The sequence below is a fragment of the Littorina saxatilis genome, linkage group LG14, assembly GCF_037325665.1.
Source record: "Littorina saxatilis isolate snail1 linkage group LG14, US_GU_Lsax_2.0, whole genome shotgun sequence".
Taxonomy (NCBI): Eukaryota; Metazoa; Mollusca; class Gastropoda; order Littorinimorpha; family Littorinidae; genus Littorina; species Littorina saxatilis.
The window spans coordinates 45,692,627-45,715,783 of record NC_090258.1 but is presented as its reverse complement, the minus strand read 5'-3'; the positions used below and the strand labels follow the sequence as shown (position 1 = coordinate 45,715,783).

Below are 23,157 nucleotides of genomic sequence, written 5' to 3'. Positions count from 1 at the left end.
GGCTTTGCCTAAAACCTTTATCCTTTTGTAATAAAGTTCTGAGTCTGAGTCTGAGTCTGAGTCTCTCTCTCTCTCTCTCTCTCTCTCTCTCTCTCTCTCTCTCTCTCTCTCTCTCTCTCTCTCTCTCTCTCTCTCTCTCTCTTCATTACACACACACACACACACACACACGCACACACACCGCACTCACACACGCACACACACGCACAAACGCATACGTACACACGGTATCGTACACACAAACTCACACACAGAAAAACATCCGTGTATGTATATACGGTATCATGCGAGAGAGAGAGGTAGAGAGTAGGGAGAGGGCAATCCAAGATTAAGGGTGGGTACGAAGTCAACGTAGTTGGCATCGCTGATAGCCGTGCCATTGCCAGACACGAAGTGACTCGAGCAGACTTTTCAATGGCACGACAAACCCCAGTCGTCGGATTGCTTGCACCCATCGCGTCCTTTGCTGTTGCGCCTTCGCACTTGCACCCATCGGAAAGCCATACAATGACAAATTCTGTCCTCCGTATTTCTCTTTCTTCATTCCACTGTTGCACTTGCAGTTGCAAACACAACAGTTTGCCTCGTCGTCTCCGCACTTAACTTTGCACCAATCCTCGTTGTCGATTTTTCCTTTTGCCCCCTAGTTCCGGTAGATCTGACAATAAACTTCACAGCGCATGCGCCAAAATTTAAGTGAAAAAGGTCTATTGCCCCGAAAAATGTGTACCTCGATTTTCCTACAAATCCGTTCGGTAGTTTTTGAGATATGCTCTATGATCTCTCGCCTTTTAATATGACGTCATGGGCGTAGTTTAGACTCAATGTGACGTTCTCTCTTGGCCGAACAGAGATTTGAAGTAACAGGTTCAAAGTGTTATTTCCATTCAACGAATTTCTTCAATTTGTGCACATGTTCAACGTCAAACACATACACACTATATATTTTTTGAAATCAGAACATGATAAGGAATAGACGAATATTAATAATATCTGTTTTGTTCCAACAATGCAGACCGTTGTTTTCTTCACTTCCAAGCACTTGTTTCAATCATACACAACAAACGTATATATTTTCGGATACAGGAGGCAATAGGGATTACAATGATATCACTTTTGTGATTCAAATTCCGATTTTTGAAGAAAAAGAAAAAAATAGGCAACTTTTGCATGAACATTTGATACACGGATTTGTAAGGTACCGAGCTCAAATGCAATCCCGTAGTCCGACCGAGGCAAAGATTGTAGGACAAAACGTTCAATAACAATGATTGAAAAATGTTGCAGTGTCGCCTCAACTTTTGCAAACGGGCGAATATGACGGCATCAAATAGTCCTATCAAAAATCAGAGAAAAACGACACAAGCAATTGCCCCGAAAAATGTGTACTTCGATTTTCGTACAAATCCGTTCGGTAGTTTTTGAGATATGCTCTGCACAGACAGACAGACACACATACCTAGAGAGACAAACCTCACCCTCCGCCCTCGTTTAACCTTTGCCGTGCTTCCTGGGTTCACCTGTACCCAGAGACACACTAAAATCATTGTAACTCTGGAACCATTAAAGGTATCGTTTTGAAATTTTAAGTATCTCTCACACACCTAATTTACGCTCTGTCTGCAAATTTTTAGTGTGTACATGACAAAACATCAGAATTAATTGATTATGATAATTTACATAAACACTACCGATGGCGCGGGTTCACACATACCCATACTTTTAAAGAGTAGTAGTGATTGTAACTATCCCTCTGCCGACGGCGCGGGTTCTGCTACACCCATAATTACCAAAGCGGCGGAACAGTGTCTGTCTGCCTGTTTGTCTCCAAGAGACTGTCTGTCTCTCTGTTTGTCTGTCCGTATCTCTCTGTCTGTATGTCTGTTGTCAGTTGCTCTGTCCGTCTGTCTGTCTGTCTATCCGTCTATCCGTCTATCTGACTGTCTGTCTATCTGACTGTCTGTCTCTGTCTCTCTCTGTCTGTCTCTCTCTCTGTCTGTCTCTCTCTCTGTCTCTCTCTCTCTCTCTCTCTCTTAGTCTCTCTCTCTGTCTCTCTTTCTTAGTCTCTCTCTCTTTCTTAGTCTCTCTCTCTTTCTTAGTCTCTCTCTCTTTCTTAGTCTCTCTCTCTCTCTTAGTCTCTCTCTCTCTCTTTCTTAGTCTCTCGCTCTCTCTCTTTCTTAGTCTCTCTCTCTCTCTTTCTTAGTCTCTCTCTCTCTCTCTTTTTTAGTCTCTCTCTCTCTCTTTATTAGTCTCTCTCTCTCTCTTAGTCTCTCTCTCTCTCTTTCTTAGTCTCTCTCTCTCTCTTAGTCTCTCTCTCTTTCTTAGTCTCTCTTTCTCTCTCTCTTTCTTAGTCTCTCTCTCTCTCTCTTTCTTAGTCTCTCTCTCTCTCTTTTTTAGTCTCTCTCTCTCTCTCTTTCTTAGTCTCTCTTTCTCTTTCTTAGTCTCTCTCTCTCTTTCTTAGTCTCTCTCTCTCTTTCTTAGTCTCTCTCTCTCTCTAGCTCTTTCTTAGTCTCTCTCTCTCTCTTTCTTAGTCTCTCTCTCTCTCTTTCTTAGTCTCTCTCTCTCTCTCTTTCTCTTTCTTAGTCTCTCTCTCTCTCTTTCTTAGTCTCTCTCTCTCTCTTTCTTAGTCTCTCTCTCTTTCTTAGTCTCTCTCTCTCTCTTTCTTAGTCTCTCTCTCTCTTTCTTAGTCTCTCTCTCTCTCTCTTTCTTAGTCTCTCTCTCTCTCTCTTTCTTAGTCTCTCTCTCTCTCTCTTAGTCTCTCTCTCTCTCTCTTTCTTAGTCTCTCTCTCTCTCTCTCTCTCTTAGTCTCTCTCTCTTTCTTAGTCTCTCTTTCTCTCTCTTAGTCTCTCTCTCTCTCTCTTTCTTAGTCTCTCTCTCTCTTTTTTAGTCTCTCTCTCTCTCTTTCTTAGTCTCTCTCTCTCTCTTTCTTAGTCTCTCTCTCTCTCTCTCTCTTAGTCTCTCTCTCTCTTTCTTAGTCTCTCTCTCTCTCTCTTAGTCTCTCTCTCTTTCTTAGTCTCTCTTTCTCTCTCTTAGTCTCTCTCTCTCTCTTTCTTAGTCTCTCTCTCTCTTTTTTAGTCTCTCTCTCTCTCTCTCTTTCTTAGTCTCTCTCTCTCTCTCTCTTTCTTAGTCTCTCTCTCTCTTTCTTAGTCTCTCTCTCTCTCTCTTTCTTAGTCTCTCTCTTTCTTGGTCTCTCTCTCTTAGTCTCCCTCTCTCTCTTTCTTAGTCTCTTTCTCTCTCTTTCTTAGTCTCTCTCTCTCTCTTTCTTAGTCTCTCTCTCTCTTTCTTAGTCTCTCTCTCTCTTTCTTAGTCTCTCTCTCTCTCTCTTTCTTAGTCTCTCTCTCTTTCTTAGTCTCTCTCTCTTTCTTAGTCTCTCTCTCTTTCTTAGTCTCTCTCTCTTTCTTAGTCTCTCTCTCTTTCTTAGTCTCTCTCTCTTTATTTGTCTCTCTCTCTTTCTTAGTCTCTCTCTCTTTATTTGTCTCTCTATCTCTCTTTATTTGTCTCTCTCTCTATCTTTCTTAGTCTCTCTCTCTCTCTTTCTTAGTATCTCTCTCTCTCTCTTTCTTAGTCTCTCTCTCTCTCTCTTTCTTAGTCTCTCTCTCTTTCTTAGTCTCTCTCTCTTTCTTAGTCTCTCTCTCTTTCTTAGTCTCTCTCTCTCTCTTTCTTAGTCTCTCTCTCTTTCTTAGTCTATCTCTCTCTCTCTTTCTTAGTCTCCCTCTCTCTCTTTATTTGTCTCTCTCTCTTTCTTAGTCTCTCACTCTCTTTCTTAGACTCTCTCTCTCTCTCTCTTTCTTAGTCGCTCTCTTTTTCTTAGTCTCTCTCTCTCTCTCTTTCTTAGTCTCTCTCTCTTTCTTAGTCTCTCTCTCTCTCTCTCTTTCTTAGTCTCCCTCTCTCTCTTTCTTAGTCTCTCTCTCTCTCTTTCTTAGTCTCTCACTCTCTTTCTTAGACTCTCTCTCTCTCTTTCTTAGTCTCTCTCTCTCTCTTTCTTAGTCTCTCTCTCTCTTTCTTAGTCTCTCTCTCTTTCTTAGTCTCTCTCTCTTTCTTAGTCTCTCTCTCTCTCTCTCTCTCTCTTTCTTAGTCTCTCAGTCTCTCTCAGTCTCTCCATCCCCCTCTCCCTCCCCTCTCCCTCCCCCTCTCCCTCCCCTGCAAGAGGTCGGTGAAGGGAGAAACTCGATGCAACCACTGAAGTAGCGCTGTGGGTTTCCCTGAACCCACCCCGTCGTTAGAGAAATAAACGGTAAAAACCCTCTTTCAAATGTATGGGTTCAGACAAACCCGCATCGTCGTTAGAGGAATAAACGGTAAAAACCCTCTTTCAAATGTATGGGTTCAGACAAACCCGCATCGTCGGGAGTGTGTAGTCAAAAGCGGCATCCGGCAAAGGTTAAATAATTCAGTCAAGTATTGACTGAATGTAAAAAGACATAAGACTAGACTATGTACACACAGACAGAAACAAAAAGAAGAGACAGATCGACGAAACAACCAGGTATAATGTGGCGACTAGCTTAAGAGTGAAGGAAACAAATTACCATTTTGTATAAATCAGTAACACAGGAACTCTTCCGCGTAAACAACCACAAATCAGTTCCAAACTGAAGCAATTCCACCGTGAAGAAAATAAGGAAATCCACTCCTTAGCAGCAAAGCATCACGTCAAATCCTGTGATCTTGATTGATAGGTCTACACAATGACACACTCACTCTCTCGCATCCAAGTTTTACACCACTAAGATACGTTTTATGTGCACAGTATGTACGTCCAACCGATGAAAACAATTACGAAAACCACTCGTTCTTTATCATTTTACACCGCTTAGACAAAATTCATAATGTAGTCTGTTTGAATGATACAACTTGAAATAACAAACCCACTTCTTTCTCAGCGAAACCTAATACTAACCAGACACACGTTTAGTCTGTTTGATAGAACACAGTAAACCTTTTCTTTGAATCCGACACTGAGGACACAGTTTAATCGTTGTTTACATGTGTATCACACGAATACAACATTAATACAAAAACAAGTCGCGTAAGGCGAAAATACAATATTTAGTCAAGTAGCTGCCATTTTTCAGCAAGACCGTATACTCGTAGCATCGTCAGTCCACCGCTCATGGCAAAGGCAGTGAAATTGACAAGAAGAGCGGGGTAGTAGTTGCGCTAAGAAGGATAGCACGCTTTTCTGTACCTCTCTTTGTTTTAACTTTCTGAGCGTGTTTTTAATCCAAACATATCATATCTATATGTTTTTGGAATCAGGAACCGACAAGGAATAAGATGAAAGTGTTTTTAAATTGATTTGGACAATTTAATTTTGATAATAATTTTTATATATTTAATTTTCAGAGCTTGTTTTTAATCCAAATATAACATATGCATATGTTTTTGGAATCAGCAAATGATGGAGAATAAGATAAACGTAAATTTGGATCGTTTTATAAATTTTTATTTTTTTTTACAATTTTCAGATTTTTAATGACCAAAGTCATTAATTAATTTTTAAGCCACCAAGCTGAAATGCAATACCGAAGTCCGGGCTTCGTCGAAGATTACTTGACCAAAATTTCAACCAATTTGGTTGAAAAATGAGGGCGTGACAGTGCCGCCTCAACTTTCACGAAAAGCCGGATATGACGTCATCAAAGACATTAATCAAAAAAATGATAAATATTTTCGGGGATATCATACCCAGGAACGCTCATGTCAAATTTCATAAAGATCGGTCCAGTAGTTTGGTCTGAATCGCTCTACACGCACGCACACACGCACACACGCACACACGCACACACATACACCACGACCCTCGTTTCGATTCCCCCTCGATGTTAAAATATTTAGTCAAAACTTGACTAAATATAAAAATGAAATAATGTTTATCCTACATACGTGAGAGAGACACCCGTGAGATAATAATCGTTCAAATCACACGTGTGTATATCATGTAAATGAGGTCATGTCAAGCAAGTCTGGCAGGGACCTGTTTTTCCACTGCTTATGATGCCAAAGTCACCGAGACAAATGTCATTATAGAAACAAAAATTGCGCTCGCTAATTACCCTCGATGAATCTTTAGAACTAACACGTCATGCCACACTTTCAGAGTGACGTTTCTTTGCTTTGACGTAATAGATTGCACGAGGCTTTAGGAGAGATCGAGGTTCCAAAACAAGCGTCTTCAATTTAGCTGCTTTGACTGCAGGACATTTTCAGTAAAAATACACGTAAGTACAGTATGTAGGATAAACAGAATACTACATGGCTTGCTGTGTCGTACCAGATTTACACTCGTTGCTTTTTCAAATAGTGAACAGCTCGCTTTCGCTCGCAGTTCAATATTTAAAAAAACAACTCGTGTAAATCTGGTACGACACAGCAAGCCATGTAGTATTCTCTATTTATAAAAATGAAAAAAACAAGAAATTCCTTCGAGGTAGGAAAAACACCCCCGTTGGTCAAAGGGAAATAACCATTCTCACTGCACCCATTCTCACTGCCACCAACTGAGAAGGTTATTTCCCTTTGACCATGAATATGTTTCTCTATAAGTCCTTGTATAATCTTAATCCACCAATAACTCCCTAACCGTGTGTTTGACTGGTCCCAATTTTTGTAAGGACCGTTTCAGGAATGTATAGAACCTGTTCACCAAGTTTGGTGACGATCGGTCCGTTCATTCTTGAGATCTATATGCGAACACAAACACACAAACACACAAACAAACAAACAAACACATCGACCGAAACCTATACACACCCCTATACCGGGGGTGTAAAAATGCACGCACATACACACAGACGTTGTATGGCAACCCAACCAGAACCTGCTGAAACGAAATGTAAGCTATGATGCTTGGCTTACGATTAATAAAAAAAATAAAATAATAAGAATAGAACTTCTGTACCAAACACAATAACACCGAACTGTATAAGTCGCATTGATCAACATGAGAAAACAAACCATTCCTTCCAAGCCCAATCTACCACTATACTAAAACAAATGCCATGATGAATTTTGTTTTAATTTAATTTTTTATTTATTTTTTAATTTAAGCAATACACTAACTCGACAAAGGTATCCCACAAACTGACGAAAAAACCCAAAAACCAGACTTTCTTCGCCAAACCTAGCACAACAGAAACGATGGCTGAAGCTGATGACTTATCGCAAACGCCGATACGCAAAATAATCTACACCACACACGGTTACGATAGAGACAAGAGGGAAGTGATTCCTGAGGCCAGTCACAAGGGCCATATACCTTGTTGACACTGCGAGCGAGAGGAGGAGAAAATAATGATTGGCTGAAGGTAATTTACAGGGTCAATTTACATCGCGTGTTTGATCTTAGGGTCGATTGTGGAAAATATTGTTTGGAGGACCCAATAATTAAAGTCGATTAGACACACCTGTGTTGTGTGTGTGTGTGTGTGAGTGGGGGGGGTATGCGTTTGTGAGTGTGTGTGTGTGTGTGTGTGTGTGTGTGCATGTGCGTGTGTGTATGTGCGTGTGTGTGTGTGCGTGCGTGCTTGCGTGCGTGTGTGTGTGTGTGTGTGCGTGTGCGTGTGTGGGTGTATGTGTGCGTGTGTGTGTGTGTGTGCGTGCGTGCGTGTGTGTGTGTGTGTCTGTCTGTCTGTCTATCTGTATGTCTTTCTGTCGGTCTGTCTGTTCATCAGGAGCGTGATGATATACAGTAAGCAATCATGACCAGCATTCACCGACATTTCATTCAAAATGTAATGCAGGTATCGTTTTACATTAACACAAACGAATGTTTACTTCTGTAGATAACGATGCAAGAAGGCGGAGTCAGGAGCTTTGATTAACCCGTGAATCCATCGGGGATTTAGAGCTGAGGCACCATTCTTGTAATATACTTGTCATAGTCGGCAACAGAAAGGTGATACAGAGTATCTCGCATTGTGCGCGTGTGTGACTGTCGAACAATCATGCTTTGAATTTGTTTAATAAGGAGCGTAAATGACATTGTTCTTTCGACAATGAGAGCCCATTGACAAATAAAAATGCATGCATCCAGCGTTTAACCCTGCTCAAAGCGCTAAACAATCAAAATACTACGACAACATAACATTATGCAACGTGCAATCACACGCATGTCAATACATAACACATTGCTTTATAAAACATTATCACAAACACACGCACGGGCACACACACGCACTACATAAACAAATTGCACAATGATACATTATCACAAACATATGCACTCACGCGCACATCAAAGCGTCAAAAAGCGCGCGCAAAACTATGTACATAACATGGGACAAAAATGACCATCAGGAACGGACCAGGCTTGAAAATGTATTTCACGGTAAATGTTTGCGGAAAAGGTGTGTTTTTAGTTTTGATTTAGGGAGATAGGGAAGAACAACTAAACGTTACATGATGATGCGACACTTTAGCAAGCCGTGTTGATCTCTGACTGACTATTAGGGTTTAACGTCCTCTTAGACCAACTGGTCTATATTGGGACATGTGTTGGTAATACGTTGAAGATATGGTGTGATACTTTGATTCGAACAAGCCCGCTGTGGCTGTCTTCTTCGACACACCAGCATTGGGTTTGTCTCGTCAAAGTATCGAAATACGATCATGATAATCGGAGACGAGAGATGATGCATGCGTGTCTTCGTGTTTTCCAAGCCCTGAGACTTTCGCTGTGAACGTGGGATCTTTTTCGTGCGCATGTGTACACACGGGGGTGTTCGGACACCGAAGAGAGTCTGCACAAAGTTGACTCCGAGAAATAAATCTCTCGCCGACGTGGGGATCGAACCCACGCTGATAACGACCAACTGGCTACAAAGCCAGCGCGCTACCAACTGAGCTACGTCCCCGCCCCATGTGTTGATCTCTCCGCTAAATCGTATGGCTTACACAGTTGTATTCAGTTATTTACAAGTTAAAAATGCCGCATATAGGGTTACAGTCAATTAAATAAATGGAGGCACACCAAGCTAAGCTTATCAGCATGCTCTTAAGAGTTTTTTTATATTTAATAACTCGTTAACGTAGCAATGCAGCAGCATTGTCAACACTAATGTTCCTAAACGTATTAAAGCAGAAAACTAGCCGTCAAAGAGAAGCATTTTCCATTCGACGTATCCCACTATAACAGTGACATAATCGATTGTGTCTCTCACATTTACCTTAAAAAGGCCCATTATGGAGCTGAAAGAGAATGTAACACCTGGCAACCTATCGATCAGGGGTAACAGGTAAACTTGACACAACCCACTCCTAGAAGTGTGTTTCGTTTCGTTAACTTGTGTGAGTGAAACATTTCAAAGTAGTCTTTGCTTGTATCTTTTTTTTAAACTTGTTTTTCTATTTTTTTGCTTGAAGCCTTTTTTTTCTTTTTTTTCAACGTCTTTCGCTATGCGTATTTCATTCTTCATTTGTGGATGTTGGTTTTAACAAATGATTTATCTATGTTTTACATGTTCTTATAATTTTCATTATATCAAAGTAAAAACAAACAAGCCCACGGTTTATGGGGGTGCATTAAACAACAACGTGCACTCAGAAATTAGGACATGGCAGAGTGTCAGGTCAGTCAATTAATTTAACCACAAGCATATGATCTTACAGGCCCCCAACCACCATTACCTTTAGTCGACGCGCCGTGATACATATGCCCTCTGACCCTTTTTTTTTCAAATAGACGGGGGTATCCCGGATTAAAAATAGAATACGGGATTACGGGGAAGCTTTTTAAGGGCGCTTACGAACTGAATTCGTTTTTCAATACACCACTCAAAACCTTTGGAATGAATTACAATGAATACATACAAGGATTTCGAGAAATCTCACACAAACAAACGAAGTACACACACACACACACACACACACACACACACACACACACACACACACACATACACACACACGCACACACACACACACACACACACACGCGCACACACACACACACACGCACACACACACACACACATTATATATCCTTCATTCATCTGTCTCGCACAGCCATATAGCCAATCAAACAAACAACCATCTCCTTCATGTATTCGTTCTTAGCCCCCGAACCAGACATGCCCCAGTGGGTCACATTGACACCATCTTGCCTCCCAGCTTCACTTTTTGCATCAGTTTTACTTTGAACTACTCGTTATGTTTGCTCAGCGCAATGATTTCGATAATCCAGTTTGATCAGGTGTGTAATTGTATATGCAGGTCAACAGATGGCACTGATTTGCATTTGCTTGAGTGCGTGTCCTAGCTGTATTTTAACCCCTTGACTGCCTTAGGACGGGTATACCCATCATGCGCGTGTGCAGCCGCAGCGCCTTAGGACGGGTAAACCCGTCTTCTCCGTTCAGGAATTTTCCAGAAATGCTACGTCACTGCTGACACACAAATAGCAGCCAATGGCTTGGTGGGATACCTCATTCTCTTGAATAAACATAAATGGTGACGCGGTTTTGCGTCTGAAGGCTATTTTCGGCCTTGGAGGGCAGGAAAGGGGAGAGAAAGCTCGACTCGTCAAAATGGCTAACGGTGACAGTCGACCGGGCCCTTGTAGGGAAAAACAAAGACGGACTGACGCTACAGGCGGTGCAAATGATTATGGATACTGACAGGGGAAGGGGGAGATCTTCTATCGGACGATTCGTTGGAAACAGGTAGATGACAGTGATTATGATCCTTTCTTGGAGCAAGCAAAACAGCCACCTGTGTTTGATCTACAGGCACCGGAAGATGCGCCGGACTGATTTTTCAAAAGTTCATATTTAAACATCATTATAAGCCAAACTAATTATTATTTCCATGTTTAGACACTGAAAACAGATTCTTGGTTCAATTTCCTTTAAAAATAACAAAGGTTTTACTTACCTACCTACTGCCAGTTTGGAGCTAGAGAGAGAGAGAGAGAGAGAGAGAGAGAGAGAGAGAGAGAGAGAGAGAGAGAGAGAGAGAGAGAGAGAGAGAGAGAGAGAGAGAGAGAGAGAGAGAGAGAGAGGCAGCGAGCTAGAACACTCCACCGAGACGTTCTATAGTTACTGGTAGGTTACAGCTAGGCTTAAGTTCCCTTCTAATTGTATTTAATTATTATTCTTATCTCGTTATTTCTACACGATCAGTTAAAGGAGGTGACTAATTTACTGACCCCCGAGGAGATATAATTATATCTTGAATTATACTCGCTTGACGCGATATTTGGACAAGCGCTTTGATGATTATTTTGGTAAACTGTCGTTTCACATAAACACACACTGTTTGCTGACATGCAAAATTCGACAGATGGCATCTTGGTAATGGAAATGGCAAACGTGACTTGGAATGTGTGTTATATAAACCTACAATGATGAATCCCTTGTCTTGATATCCTTTGAATTTGTCACCCAATACCCGATATACACTAATCCGTTTGATGTCCCACACACAACACACACGTGTTTTGTAAAGCGATTTTAAACCGTCAGCACCACAAACAACAACAGCATCAACAAATGCAAATGCTTTATACCACTCGATCCCCTTCGTCACATCCCATTACACTCACTAAACACAATGGATCGCTTCCCTTTCAATGGGTCTCTGGGCGGGGACGTAGCTCAGTTGGTTGCGCGCTGGCTTTGTAGCCAGTTGGTCACTATCAGCGTGGGTTCGATCCCCACGTTCGGCGAGAGATTTATTTCTCGGAGTCAACTTTGTGCGTGCCATAATAAACAACAGCGTGAAGATGACAATCAATATAAAGACATAAAATTCAGCGTTCGCTTCTTCGTACGGGCACATATGAAAGTCTGTCATGCGAACAGCACTTAAAGGCTGACATATAGTCCTATTTAATTAGTTTAATTACTTCCAGGGCTTTTCCCATCGTTGCGGGGATGTATACATTAAGCTTCCTGCAAAGTTTTAGGATTGAAGTCCTTACCAATTACGAGAAATAATTAATTCTTTATTGCATTGTTTAGCAACAGTTCTCCAGGACTTGGGCTATTTTTAGACCGTTGACGTCACTTCGTGACGTTTCGTAAACCAAAGATGGCGTCGGAGACAGTCAAAGCGCGCTTGCGTACAATGGCAAAAAAGATAGAAGTAAACCCGTCTAAAGCTGTCAAGGCCACTAAATCTGCTGAGAAGAGAAAATGGACTCCTTGCTTTATCACCACGCAGCACAACACTGGGATGGCTGATGTGCTGTTGAGTAAATGGTTGGTGGGCCGGTGGCGGTATAGTAGTGATGGTTGATGAGACTAGCTGTTGCTGCTGCTGCTGCTGTAGTGGTGGTTGATGAGACTGTTGATGCTGCTGCTGCTGCAGCCGAGGGAGAAGCAACGGCTCTTGCTGCTGCAGCGACAGCTGCTGGTGCGGCGGCTGTTTCTGCCACTGTTGCTTCTGCTGTTGTTGCGGCTGTTGCTGCTGCTGCCGATGTTGCTCATGCGGCGGCTGTTGTTGCTGCTGTTGCTGCTGTTGCTGCTGTTGCTGCCGCTGTTGCTGGTGCGGCGGCTGTTGCTGTTGTGGCAGCTGCTGCTGCTGTTGATGAGGTGGTCATTGCTGTTGTTGGTGAGGTGACTGCTGCTGCTGCTTCTTTTGCAGTGGTTGGTGTGATATGGGCGGAGGTGCTCCGCCTTTAACGACGTCCGCAAACGAAGCTCTGCCTAGTCGCTTCTCAAAAACGATGGCTTTGATGTCCTTTGCGAGTAAAGACAGGCCCCTTGCAGAGTAGTGGACCTTGTCTTGCAATATGTCTGGGTCAGTTTGACCGTCACTGTCAAGGCGCCAGATATCCGACAGTGCCAAGAACTGCACCTTTACACCATCACATAGCAACGCGAGCTTAGTGTTAACTTGCAGAATCTGCCGTGTAACTTTGCGCTGAGCCTGTGGAGGGATGGCTACGACAAAGATGACCGCATTAGGGAAGCGTAGCGATGTTTCAGATAATAGCGTCTCATAGTTGCTTTGAATTTCACTCGTGTTTTGTATGCCGTCATTCGTGCCGACATGCAGAACAATCTTCCTAATGTTAGGAAAAGTGTTGCTGCTGGCAATGACGGTGGTAAGTTGAGGGGTGGTAATCCCACTTAAGGTTCTCACCTCTGTTTGTCCTGACCTATCAAGCCGTCTCTTGGACACGCGTCTAAGGTTGGAATCTCCAATAAGCAGACACGTGCAGGAGGTCGGGAGGCGGAGAGTTGTCTGCCTCTGAGTGTCTGTCGTCTCGGTTGATTTGGTAGCACCTGTCCGCGGGCGGACCATGGAGGACGGGGATGACTGACTGCTACAAGCTTGGGGCTCAGGCTCGGCAATGAGTGACGTTTCAATTGAGTGATGGGCGTAGCGGCCATAGTTCGTGGTTACGCTAATGGGCTGAGCATGAGTGACTTTGCCTTGGGATGACTGTTGCAGGAGTGGGGCTTCGGGAGACGGTGAGCGCTGGACAGTCTTGTTCTCTTTCTGCAGGTCTTTCACCTTGCTCTCTAGAGCCTGACAGCGCTTTTTAAGCCCTCATTGTCCCTGGAAAGAGCTGTGAGTTGTTCGCTTAAGTCCTTCACCACTCTGTCACGCCCACCCTCATTTACCTTAATCTTTCTGTCCGTTTGGACCTTGAGATCTCTTAGTTCAGAGGCCAATTTCTCAACCATGGCACGGAGCATGTCGGGTACACAAGTGTCTGCACTATCGGTGGAAGCGTCATCAATGGCAGAAGTAGCGGCATGTTTGTTGTCGATGCTTGGGGCGCTGTTGTTGATTGAGACATTATGATTACCCACTACAGCAACGGTGGTGCTGTCTTCAGTAGCAGCAGCGACAGTACTGTGGTCGCTCGAGACGATGATGTCACCGCCACCTTCAGTAGCAGCAGCGACAGTGCTGTGGTCGCTCGAGACGATGATGTCACCGCCACCTTCAGTAGCAGCAGCGACAGTGTTGTCGTCCCTCGAGACGATGATGTCACTGCCACCTTCAGTAGCAGCAGCGACAGTGTTGTCGTCGCTTGAGACGCCGCTGATGTTCGAGTCATCACCACCTTCAGTAACAGCAGCGACAGTGCTGTCGTCGCTTGAGACGCTGCTGTCCGAGTCATCGCCACGTTAAGGGTTCAGAGAGATGATGACTGTGAAAGACTTGCCAATTCAATGATTTATCCAAAATGTTGTCCAATCTTATCAAGCTGAGCTAAGTAATGTGAACACACAAACAAACCTTTAAGAAAAATTCACTCAAGCATAATCGTCAATAAAAACATAAAACAACATGACACGCCAATAATCAAATACCAGATCATTAACATGGTAACCACAGGGTAATCAAAATCTATCACTTAACCTTATATAACTATGTACCTACGTTGTACCTAGAGGGGCCGGATAAAAGGCCCGAGAGGCGGGAGGGGAAATTACTAAATGAAATGAAGGAATGGTTCAAACCCTTGAAAAATTAGGTATCAAAAAAGCCATAACAAATTCCGCTGCGCGCATTTTTATAAAATCCTTCGGAAGTTGGAAGTCCCCTTGAACAAACGCGCATTACACTTTGATCGGTTTCTGTGTCCTAAAATATCATTGAACTTAGCCGACTTACACATTATACTAGCTGCCTTGTACAGTTTTCACCGACAGTTATTTTACAACGTGCTTGACAAGATAATGTTTATGGTCAAATCAAGCACGACCCGACCGCGTGAAGTGTACTCGTCTACTCAAAGCTGCGTGGGCCATGATAATAAGACCGAAAGTACTTCACTGCCAATCTCGAGAGGTACCCATGTAATGAGAAAGGGGGGGGGGAGGGGGGTGAGAACAGATGTCAAACACATTTAATGAAACAAAAACCAAATAAATTATTGTTGAATATAAAACGCGACTTAAGCCAAATTGACCCGTTATTTTTCAATGGAATTGTTTTGGAAGACACAAAGGAACACAAGCACCTCGATATTATTTTGCAAAATGACTGTAAATAGGACGCTCAAGTCAGAAATATTGTGAAAAAGACCACTTTGTTGATTAATTGTTTAAGGCATTATAAGTATAAGTTATGCAGAAAAAAGTTTGGAAATAATGTACACATCCTTTATTTTGCCACATCTTGACTATGTAGATGTATTATGGGATAAGTGTACCGAAGCCCTGTCGAACACCCTGGAAAAACTACACCTTGAAGCTTTACGTATTATAATTGGCGGTGTGCGGAGAACTAGTCATGGTAAGATGTACAAAGAAAGCGGATTTTGTAGTCTAAAGGAACGCCGAAGACAACATAAATTGATTTTATATCATAAAATGGTTCATGGTAAATGTCCCCTATATTTAGTTGACCTTTTGCCACCACTAGTTTCATCCTTAAATCCTTATCACAGAAGACGATTCAGTGAAAGATTTGTACCAGCTCACAGGACAGAAATCTTCCGAACATCCTTCGTTCCTTCGACTACAAGTTTATGGAATGATCTGCCTGACCACAAACTCAATTAGCGAGTTTAAGCATTATTTACAAAGTCCTCATCATTATGTGCCAGTTTAGTATTATTTTGGAAAAAGACAGGTAGAAATACAACACAGCAGAATGCGTTTAAACATGAGTAACCTTAATTCCGATTTATGCAAACGCCATTTAAAAGATAACCCACAGTGTGCGTGCGGTAACAGGAACGAAACAGCTGAACATTACTTGTTATACTGCACGTTGTTTGAAAATGCTCGTATGTCCACAATTAACTCACTGCCTTCCAATTTTAGACACGCGGAAGCATTATTAAGAGGCAGCGAGCAACATTCATTTCGCATAAATACATTGATTTTCGAGTCGGTCCAATCCTTTATTGTTGAATCTGGTCGACTAACTTGAAGGATTAGCCCACGTACTGGTATTGTGTATGTTTGTGTGCAGGAGAACGTAAACCCGCCTCTCAGTGTTGTTGCATCAATTACATATTTAACATAAGTAATAATTATCATTGAGTTTTTGTTTTTGTTTTGCTGTTCTCTTTTGTGTGTGTGTGTGTGGTTGTTTTCTTCCATACATTCGTAACGAACTATGCTGCCCTCTCCATGAAAATGTACATTTATCTGAACTTACTTAAGCATAATTATTGCATGTCTCAGCATCGATGTTCTCGTCCAACGCGCTTCATTCATAGTCTCACCTTACTTTTTTCTTTATTTTTTCTTTTATTTTTTATTTGATTAATTTTTTTTTCCTCTGTAAATCCTCCTGTTTTGATTAAGTTCCCCATACCCCCCCCCCCCCCTACATTTTGTTCTCCTGGTTAATAATTGTGTTGTCCACCATCATGAAAACTTGTGTAACTTAGCATTGTTCTGGTCACGTCAAATAAGCATCTGCTTGAGTTCGTGTCCTAGCTGCATTTTTGTCAATTGTTTGATGTCATGTATTTTGAATAAAATTGTGTTTAAACCAAACACATGCTTCATCTGGGGTTTTAATCAGAGTGATATAGCCGCCAGTATTGTCACTCTTCAAGGATGAAGATACACACATATTTAACCAGTGAAAAGTCAGTTCGCCGATGACGCGCCGAATGTTTGCAGGATTGGATGGGCGAACCAAAAAATAGGGGAATCCCCTGATTTGATGACGTTGCCGAACCAGGCCGAACGTTCGAGGAACTAGTTCGGCGTGGTTCGGCTGTAGTTAGTAGCGGGCTTTACACACACAAACACACAGTTAGCTAAATACACTGTAGAAGGCAAACAAAAAAGATACCTGTTCTAAATACCGCCCCCCCCCACCCCCTTTCTCGTCAATTAGTTATTTCTTTCTGTCCCTCCCCCGCCCAAATTGTCATCCGTTATCACAACCCTGTATATTCGGAGGTGCAAAAGTTGTACTCTGTCTGCTTGTTTATTAATCTGTCTGTTTGTTTGTTTGTTTGTTTGTTTGTGTGTGTGTGTGTGTGTGTGTGTGTGTGTGTGTGTGTGTGTGTGTGTGTGTGTGTGTGTGTGTGTGTGTGTGTGTTTGTTTGATATTTTGTAAAAATGTAAAAATACCGCATTCCACAAAGTAATGCATGCCTTTTATTATTAATAGTATTTATTGTTTAGAGCCTCTACGCTGGGTGGTGGGGGTTGGCTTGGACCCGATAGATAAAATATTACAACTTTTAGCATAACAAAGAAACCAAAGCAGACTTTTCGAGCAATGGGACAATAAAGTAATGAACAGAAATAAAACAAATCTAATAAATCCCTTGACTTTGTTAGCTTTCCTCTGTGAGAAAGCGACTCGAATTTCTCAGCGATGGAACAATGAAGTAATGACATAACAATCTAACAAATCCCTTGATTTGGGGTATCGCGACTTTGTTGTTGCTAGCTTTCCTCTGGGAGGAAGGGCCCGAATTCCCCAGCGATGAGACAATAAAGTAATGAGAGAGAAAAATATAATATATCCCTTGACTTTGAGGTAGTGCGACTCGGTTGCTGCTAGCTTTCCTCTGGGAGAAATAGGCCCTATCGGAGAACAGAAGTAGCTCGCTGACTGTCTGCTTTTTTCCTGAGCTTTTATTACCTCTTAGTCCGTCGGCTGAGGACCGTTTTGGTTACTTTTTGGCGTCACGTTAGCAAACACATTTTTCTGATAGATTTTAACACCACAACACTAAATCTAAAGTTTTGGGGCAATATTCCAAACCACCGGTGAGAAAAACGTTGGTTTGTGTGTTTGTTTTCCTTCTTTGGCGTTACTATTCTTGTTTTGAGGGTTGGGTTCATAAAACGGACATAAAACTTAAACCGCTTGACAGAAATTCTATAACTGTAAATCATTCGAAAGGGAAGGCATTCATGTACACGTTTGTGCCACTTAAAATGACGTCATTATCTGTTTGTTTTTGTAATTATGACGTAATTCAGTATGCTAACAAAAATCATAATGAGGCAAGTAATCGGCTTTGGTTTTCAGTGTAAAACATTTGAACAGTCCCAAGAAATGAAACATACACATGTTAATTTTAAAAAAATAAGAAAGGCAAATCAAAAAGAGCATCTTAATATCATTTGCAGGTTTAAACCTTTTGATTGTGAGTAGTTCAACGCCGTATATTCGGCTATACTGATTTCGAACATTTAATTTTGATCATAATGTTTATATTTTTAATTTTCAGAGCTTGTTTTTAATCCAAATATAACATATTTATATGTTTTTGGAATCCGAAAATGATGAAAAATAAGATGAACGTAAATTTGGATACTTTTATAAAAAAATTTTTTTTTTAACAATTTTCAGATTTTTAATGACCAAAGTCATTAATTAAATTTTCAGCCACCAAGCTGAAATGCAATACGGAAGTCCGGCCTTTGTCGAAGATTGCTTGGCCAAAATGTCAATCAATTTGATTGAAAAATGAGGGTGTGACAGTGCCGCCTCAACTTTTACAAAAAGCCGGATATGACGTCATCAAAAGTATTTATCGAAAAAAAGAAAAAAAACATCCGGGGATATCATTCCCAGGAACTCTCATGTCAAATTTCATAGAGATCGGTCTAGTAGTTTGGTCTGAATCGCTCTACACACACACACACACACACACACACACACACAGACAGACACACATACACACACACACACACACACACACACACACACACACACACACACACACACATACACAACGACCCTCGTCTCGATTCCCCCTCTATGTTAAAACATTTAGTCAAAACTTGACTAAATGTAAAAAGGAGGAATAATTGCAATCACACACACACACACACACACATACGCGCACACACGCACACACACACGCACGCACGCACACACACACGCACGCACGCACGCACGCACGCGTACGCACACACACACACACGTACGCACGCAGACACACAAAGACACATACACAAACATACCGACAAAATAACAGACATACACACAGTGAGACAAACCGACACAGAAACACCCACACATGCACGCACGCACTTATGTACGCGAACAAAGACGTAGAGATGCTTATAGAGAAACACTTACGCAACCAAAAAAACACGCACACAAACACACAGACAAACTTCATTCTTGGTAGAGAAATGCATTTCTTTCTGTACTGCTTTCTCTTTAAGTGCACCTACCTCGCAGAGAGAGAGAGAGAGAGAGAGAGAGAGAGAGAGAGAGAGAGAGAGAGAGAGAGAGAGAGAGAGAGAGAGAGAGAGAGAGAGAGAGAGAGAGAGAGAGTGAGAGAGAGACACACAGACAGACAGACAGACAGACAGAGACACAGAGAGAAAGAGAGAGAGATAGACAGACTGATAGACAGACAGAGGGAGAGACAAACAGACGAACACACAGACAGACATAGACAAACACACAAACAGAGACACACAGACAGACTTCACTATTGTATGTGCAAGTAATTTTGTTAAACCACACGTTACGTTCACCACTGAACGTGTAACCATGTAAAACGTTACTATCTCTTTATATGTGTTTACTTGCATTGTAATCCGGGGGGGGGGGGGGGGGGTATACATGTATGTAACGCGCAATACATGCCTTAGAATTGGAATTTTCATTTAAAGACTAGCATAAGAGTGTGACACGTGGTTCATTCGTTATTACCTTATTACAAAAAGAAAAAGATAACGGCACTAACGCTACCGGAAATAGAATTTATCAGTGAAATTCTACCATCAATTTAGTAATCGGTGCGATGTAAATTATCCTAAAACTGTGGTATGATCACGACATCGTTTAGCATTTAGGATCGAATGGTGCCAATGTGTCCACAATGCACTAATCACAGACAACAGTTATACGCTTTACGTACATGTAACTCTCCAACTGACATTGTCTGCCACTTGAAACAAATGACTTTCGAAGGAAAATTAACTCCAATATATAAATATTATGTATGATTTTTAATAATTACTTGCACTTTTTGAAAATAAAGCTTTTTCTACGATAAGGTGTTTACCCCCTAAATGTATAAGTCATCCGGTAGAAAAACCGGAAGTATCGTGTACTAAGCATATGTATATGTTTAAAAAGTTAATTGTGTTAATGTAGAACATCTTGCCTATGTATATGTTTAGGTTTTGAATACTTTAGGGGAAAAGCATAGCCATTATTCAGTCATCTTTAACTAACACCCCTAATCTCAGGGCCCATTTTGTTAGTGGGGGTAGGGTTTCAATCAGTCAAAAATCACTTTCATTCAATATTGTCTGCCATTTCAAATACATACACGTAATTGCACAATTTCTTGAATTTTAAGATGCTTTAACTGACTATACCAAGAAAACCTGCACTTTTTGTAGAATTAGTTTTTTGTCCATGATTTATGTTTAAAAATGTCAATTCTTACGACAAAAAATGCTAACAGTTGCCTCACCAGACGACACGTACCTACGACGTGAATCGTGTCTGCCAATTAAAATGCATATATTTTGAAATAAGGGGAATCATAACATATTTCACTGTAAAGTGTCTCACTCTAATATCTTCTGGGTTCATGGTGTATTTGGTTAAGTGAATTGCAGATAAGGTTTTTTGAAAATGACAGCTATACATATATTTTATTAAAACTGAAACTGGTGGAGTGAAAAACAGACCTGTTATGAAGAAGTCGTACTAAAATCATTTATGGCCTTGAACTTCACAGTTTGCGTGTTATCTTTTAAAGAAAACCCGTTTTCATCACTAACAATGACCTAATTTACACATACATATCGGTCAGTCATAGTCGCGTTTTTTTTAGAGAGGTAGTGTACAAAATGTCGTTTTGTACGTTTAAATTACATGTCCATTATTTTAGTCATATATCAATCAATAAGTAAATGCGCATACTTTTATTAAACGTTACTTTCACTTTAAGATCGCTTCTAACATTTAGTATAATTTCTGACAAATGCACGCTATGTAATAAATTGATAATATTATGGACGCCATGTGGTAAAACCGGAAGTTGAATTATTTTGCGATAGCAAAATCCTTTTACAATGATCACTTTCCTTTTATATTAAGCTGATCTTTAACGTTATGGGTAAAAATCTAACAGATTGAACCAAATTATCCTTTTTCAAGCCTGTGTATGTGTAAACTCTTTTTTGCTTCGACCCGGTTCGGTTTTCGGAGTTGATTCAGAATCATCCATTATTTATCTTATATGACTGTTGTTTTCCTCGGTAAATTAACAATTGTTGATGTAAAATAATTCTAGCTGTGAGAATAAACAATTTTCAAGATGTTTTTGATTGCGGTTTCAACCAGGCGTTCAGTTAGCTATACATATCGATTGAGAAAATGGCATTTCCTGTTTTGTCGTCCGCATGTTATACCGATGTTGTTAAAAACAAGAAGAGCAAACGCTCGATCGAGTCACTTTCGCAGTTCTGAATATTATATGAGGCATCAGATGGACAGGAAGAAATTGCTATTCACAACACAATACAGATGTAAATAATTTGATGTAAAGAATAATCCTATAAAGTTTGAATCAAATCCGATGAATAGTTTCAGAGATATGATATTTCAATTTTTTTCCTTCAAGACATACCTGTGACCTTGAAAAAGGTCAAAGGTCACCAAAGCAGACGTCAAAGTGTAGAGGTCACTGGGAGTCACGTTCACATAAAATTTGAGCCCGGTCACTTTTATAGTTTCCGAGAAAAGCCCAACGTTAAGTTGTGTGTTGCCGAACAGAAAAGGCTAGTTATCTCCCTTGTTTTTCTGATAACGTTCGTAAAAGGCTACAGATGTAAATACTTTGATGTAAAGAATAATCCTACAAAGTTTCAATCACATCCGATGAACTTTGTCAAAGATATAAAATGTCTAATTTTTCCTTTGACGCTGACCTGTGACCTTGAAAAAGGTCAAAGGTCAACGAAACCATCGTTAAAGTGTAGAGGTCATTGGAGGTCACGACTAAACAAAATATGAGCCGGATCGCTTTGATAGTTTCCGAGAAAAGTCCAACGTTAAGGTGGTGTCTACGGACGGCCGGCCGGACGGCCGGCCGGACGGCCGGACGGACGGACGGCCGGCCGGCCGGACGGCCGGCCGGACAGACTAACACTGACCGATTACATAGAGTCACTTTTTCTCAAGTGACTCAATAAAACTGTGTATACGAATTAGGCATTTTACTTGCTATCTGATGGCAACACTCTTTAGCTTTCGTTTAATGTATAATTTGCTTATAATTATCCGTCTGCAGTCAAGCGGTACAAGACGTTTTTTTTTGTAACCTACCCCCTTCGTCATGGCTGCATTTTTGCAAAATATGGGTCATGTTACAAAAACGCTTCTCATTCTTAGGTGGTTGGGTTTAGCCATTTGTCGTTTACCGAACTGTGGCTGCAAATAAAACGAACTTTCCAAAAAACATGATATCTAATGTGACCACCAAAAGTAACCCTCCCACTATAGCCAGCCAGGTGACTATCTCTGGGACATAAGATGAACACTATCTTGGGATCAAGGCAGTGTTTGTTTGTTACGTGTTAGGATTACCCACATGACAAGCAAACAATACATAATTCGTTTGATCTTATTGAGGTTATCGTTCCGAATAAGTTGCTGTATATACTGTGAGTTCCACTTTTAAACAAATTTTTAAAACACCTGTTGTGAACACTGCATGAATTATTCTTGAACAAAAATAACACACATGAATAGCACCCATTAAATAGTGTTTACCATTTGTGCTACTTTTACCAGTTGAATAAAACAAACTTCGCCAACAAATTATCAAGACAAATTACGCACCCAAATTAGGGCATTAATTCCCATGTCATTTCGTTCAATTTGTTTATGCTACTTCCCGTTGTACATGTAGTATGTAGTCAAAATAGTCGGAAAGTTTCAAAGCAAACTACCAAGTCCTTGCTGACATACTGCGCTTTTCGGCATAATGCTCCTGGTAATTGACGCAAAACTCCTGTTTTTGACCGAACATGCGATCGACACCTGCATCAGAAGGAATAGTATACAACACAAAATATGCGAGCGTGTTAACCGTTTTTTACATTTACTGATTTAGTCAAGTTTTGACTAAATGTTTTAACATAGAGGGGGAATCGAGACGAGGGTCGTGGTGTATGTGTGTGTGTGTGTGTGTGTGTGTGTGTGTGTGTGTGTATGTGTGTGTGTGTGTATGTGTGTGTGTGTGTGTGTGTCTGTCTGTCTGTGCGTGTGTGTGTAGAGCGATTCAGA

General features: G+C 41.1%; 2 protein-coding genes across 3 annotated transcripts in view; both read right to left on the bottom strand.

The window, feature by feature from the left end:
• The window catches only part of LOC138947878 (carbohydrate sulfotransferase 3-like), a 29,404-nt gene extending 24,458 nt beyond the window's left edge, over positions 1–4,946 (bottom strand). Inside the window, exon 1 of one of the 2 annotated variants that reach the window (XM_070319447.1) lies at positions 4,530–4,946. In XM_070319447.1, coding sequence (XP_070175548.1) covers positions 4,530–4,532 — 3 coding nt within the window. In that variant the 5' untranslated portion in view covers positions 4,533–4,946. The remainder of the gene's footprint in view (positions 1–4,529) is intronic. The other variant, XM_070319448.1, reaches the window with a different exon arrangement.
• A 7,296-nt stretch (positions 4,947–12,242) lies between these two features.
• LOC138946624 (probable DNA replication complex GINS protein PSF3) lies at positions 12,243–13,646 on the bottom strand. The gene is made up of 2 exons (XM_070318069.1): positions 13,572–13,646; positions 12,243–12,617 (listed from the first exon to the last, which is right to left on the bottom strand). The coding sequence occupies exons 1-2, from the start codon at positions 13,644–13,646 to the stop codon at positions 12,243–12,245; spliced, it is 450 nt and encodes a 149-aa protein (XP_070174170.1).
• Between the last annotated feature and the right edge of the window lie 9,511 nt (positions 13,647–23,157).

Coding starts and splice junctions, on each gene's coding strand:
- LOC138946624 (XM_070318069.1), bottom strand. CDS start 13,646: ATGCTCCGTGCCATGGTTGAGAAATTGGCCTCTGAACTAAGAGATCTC. Junction 12,618..13,571: donor AAACGGACAGAAAGATTAAG/GTAAATGAGGGT, acceptor ACGTCGTTAAAG/GCGGAGCACCTCCGCCCATA.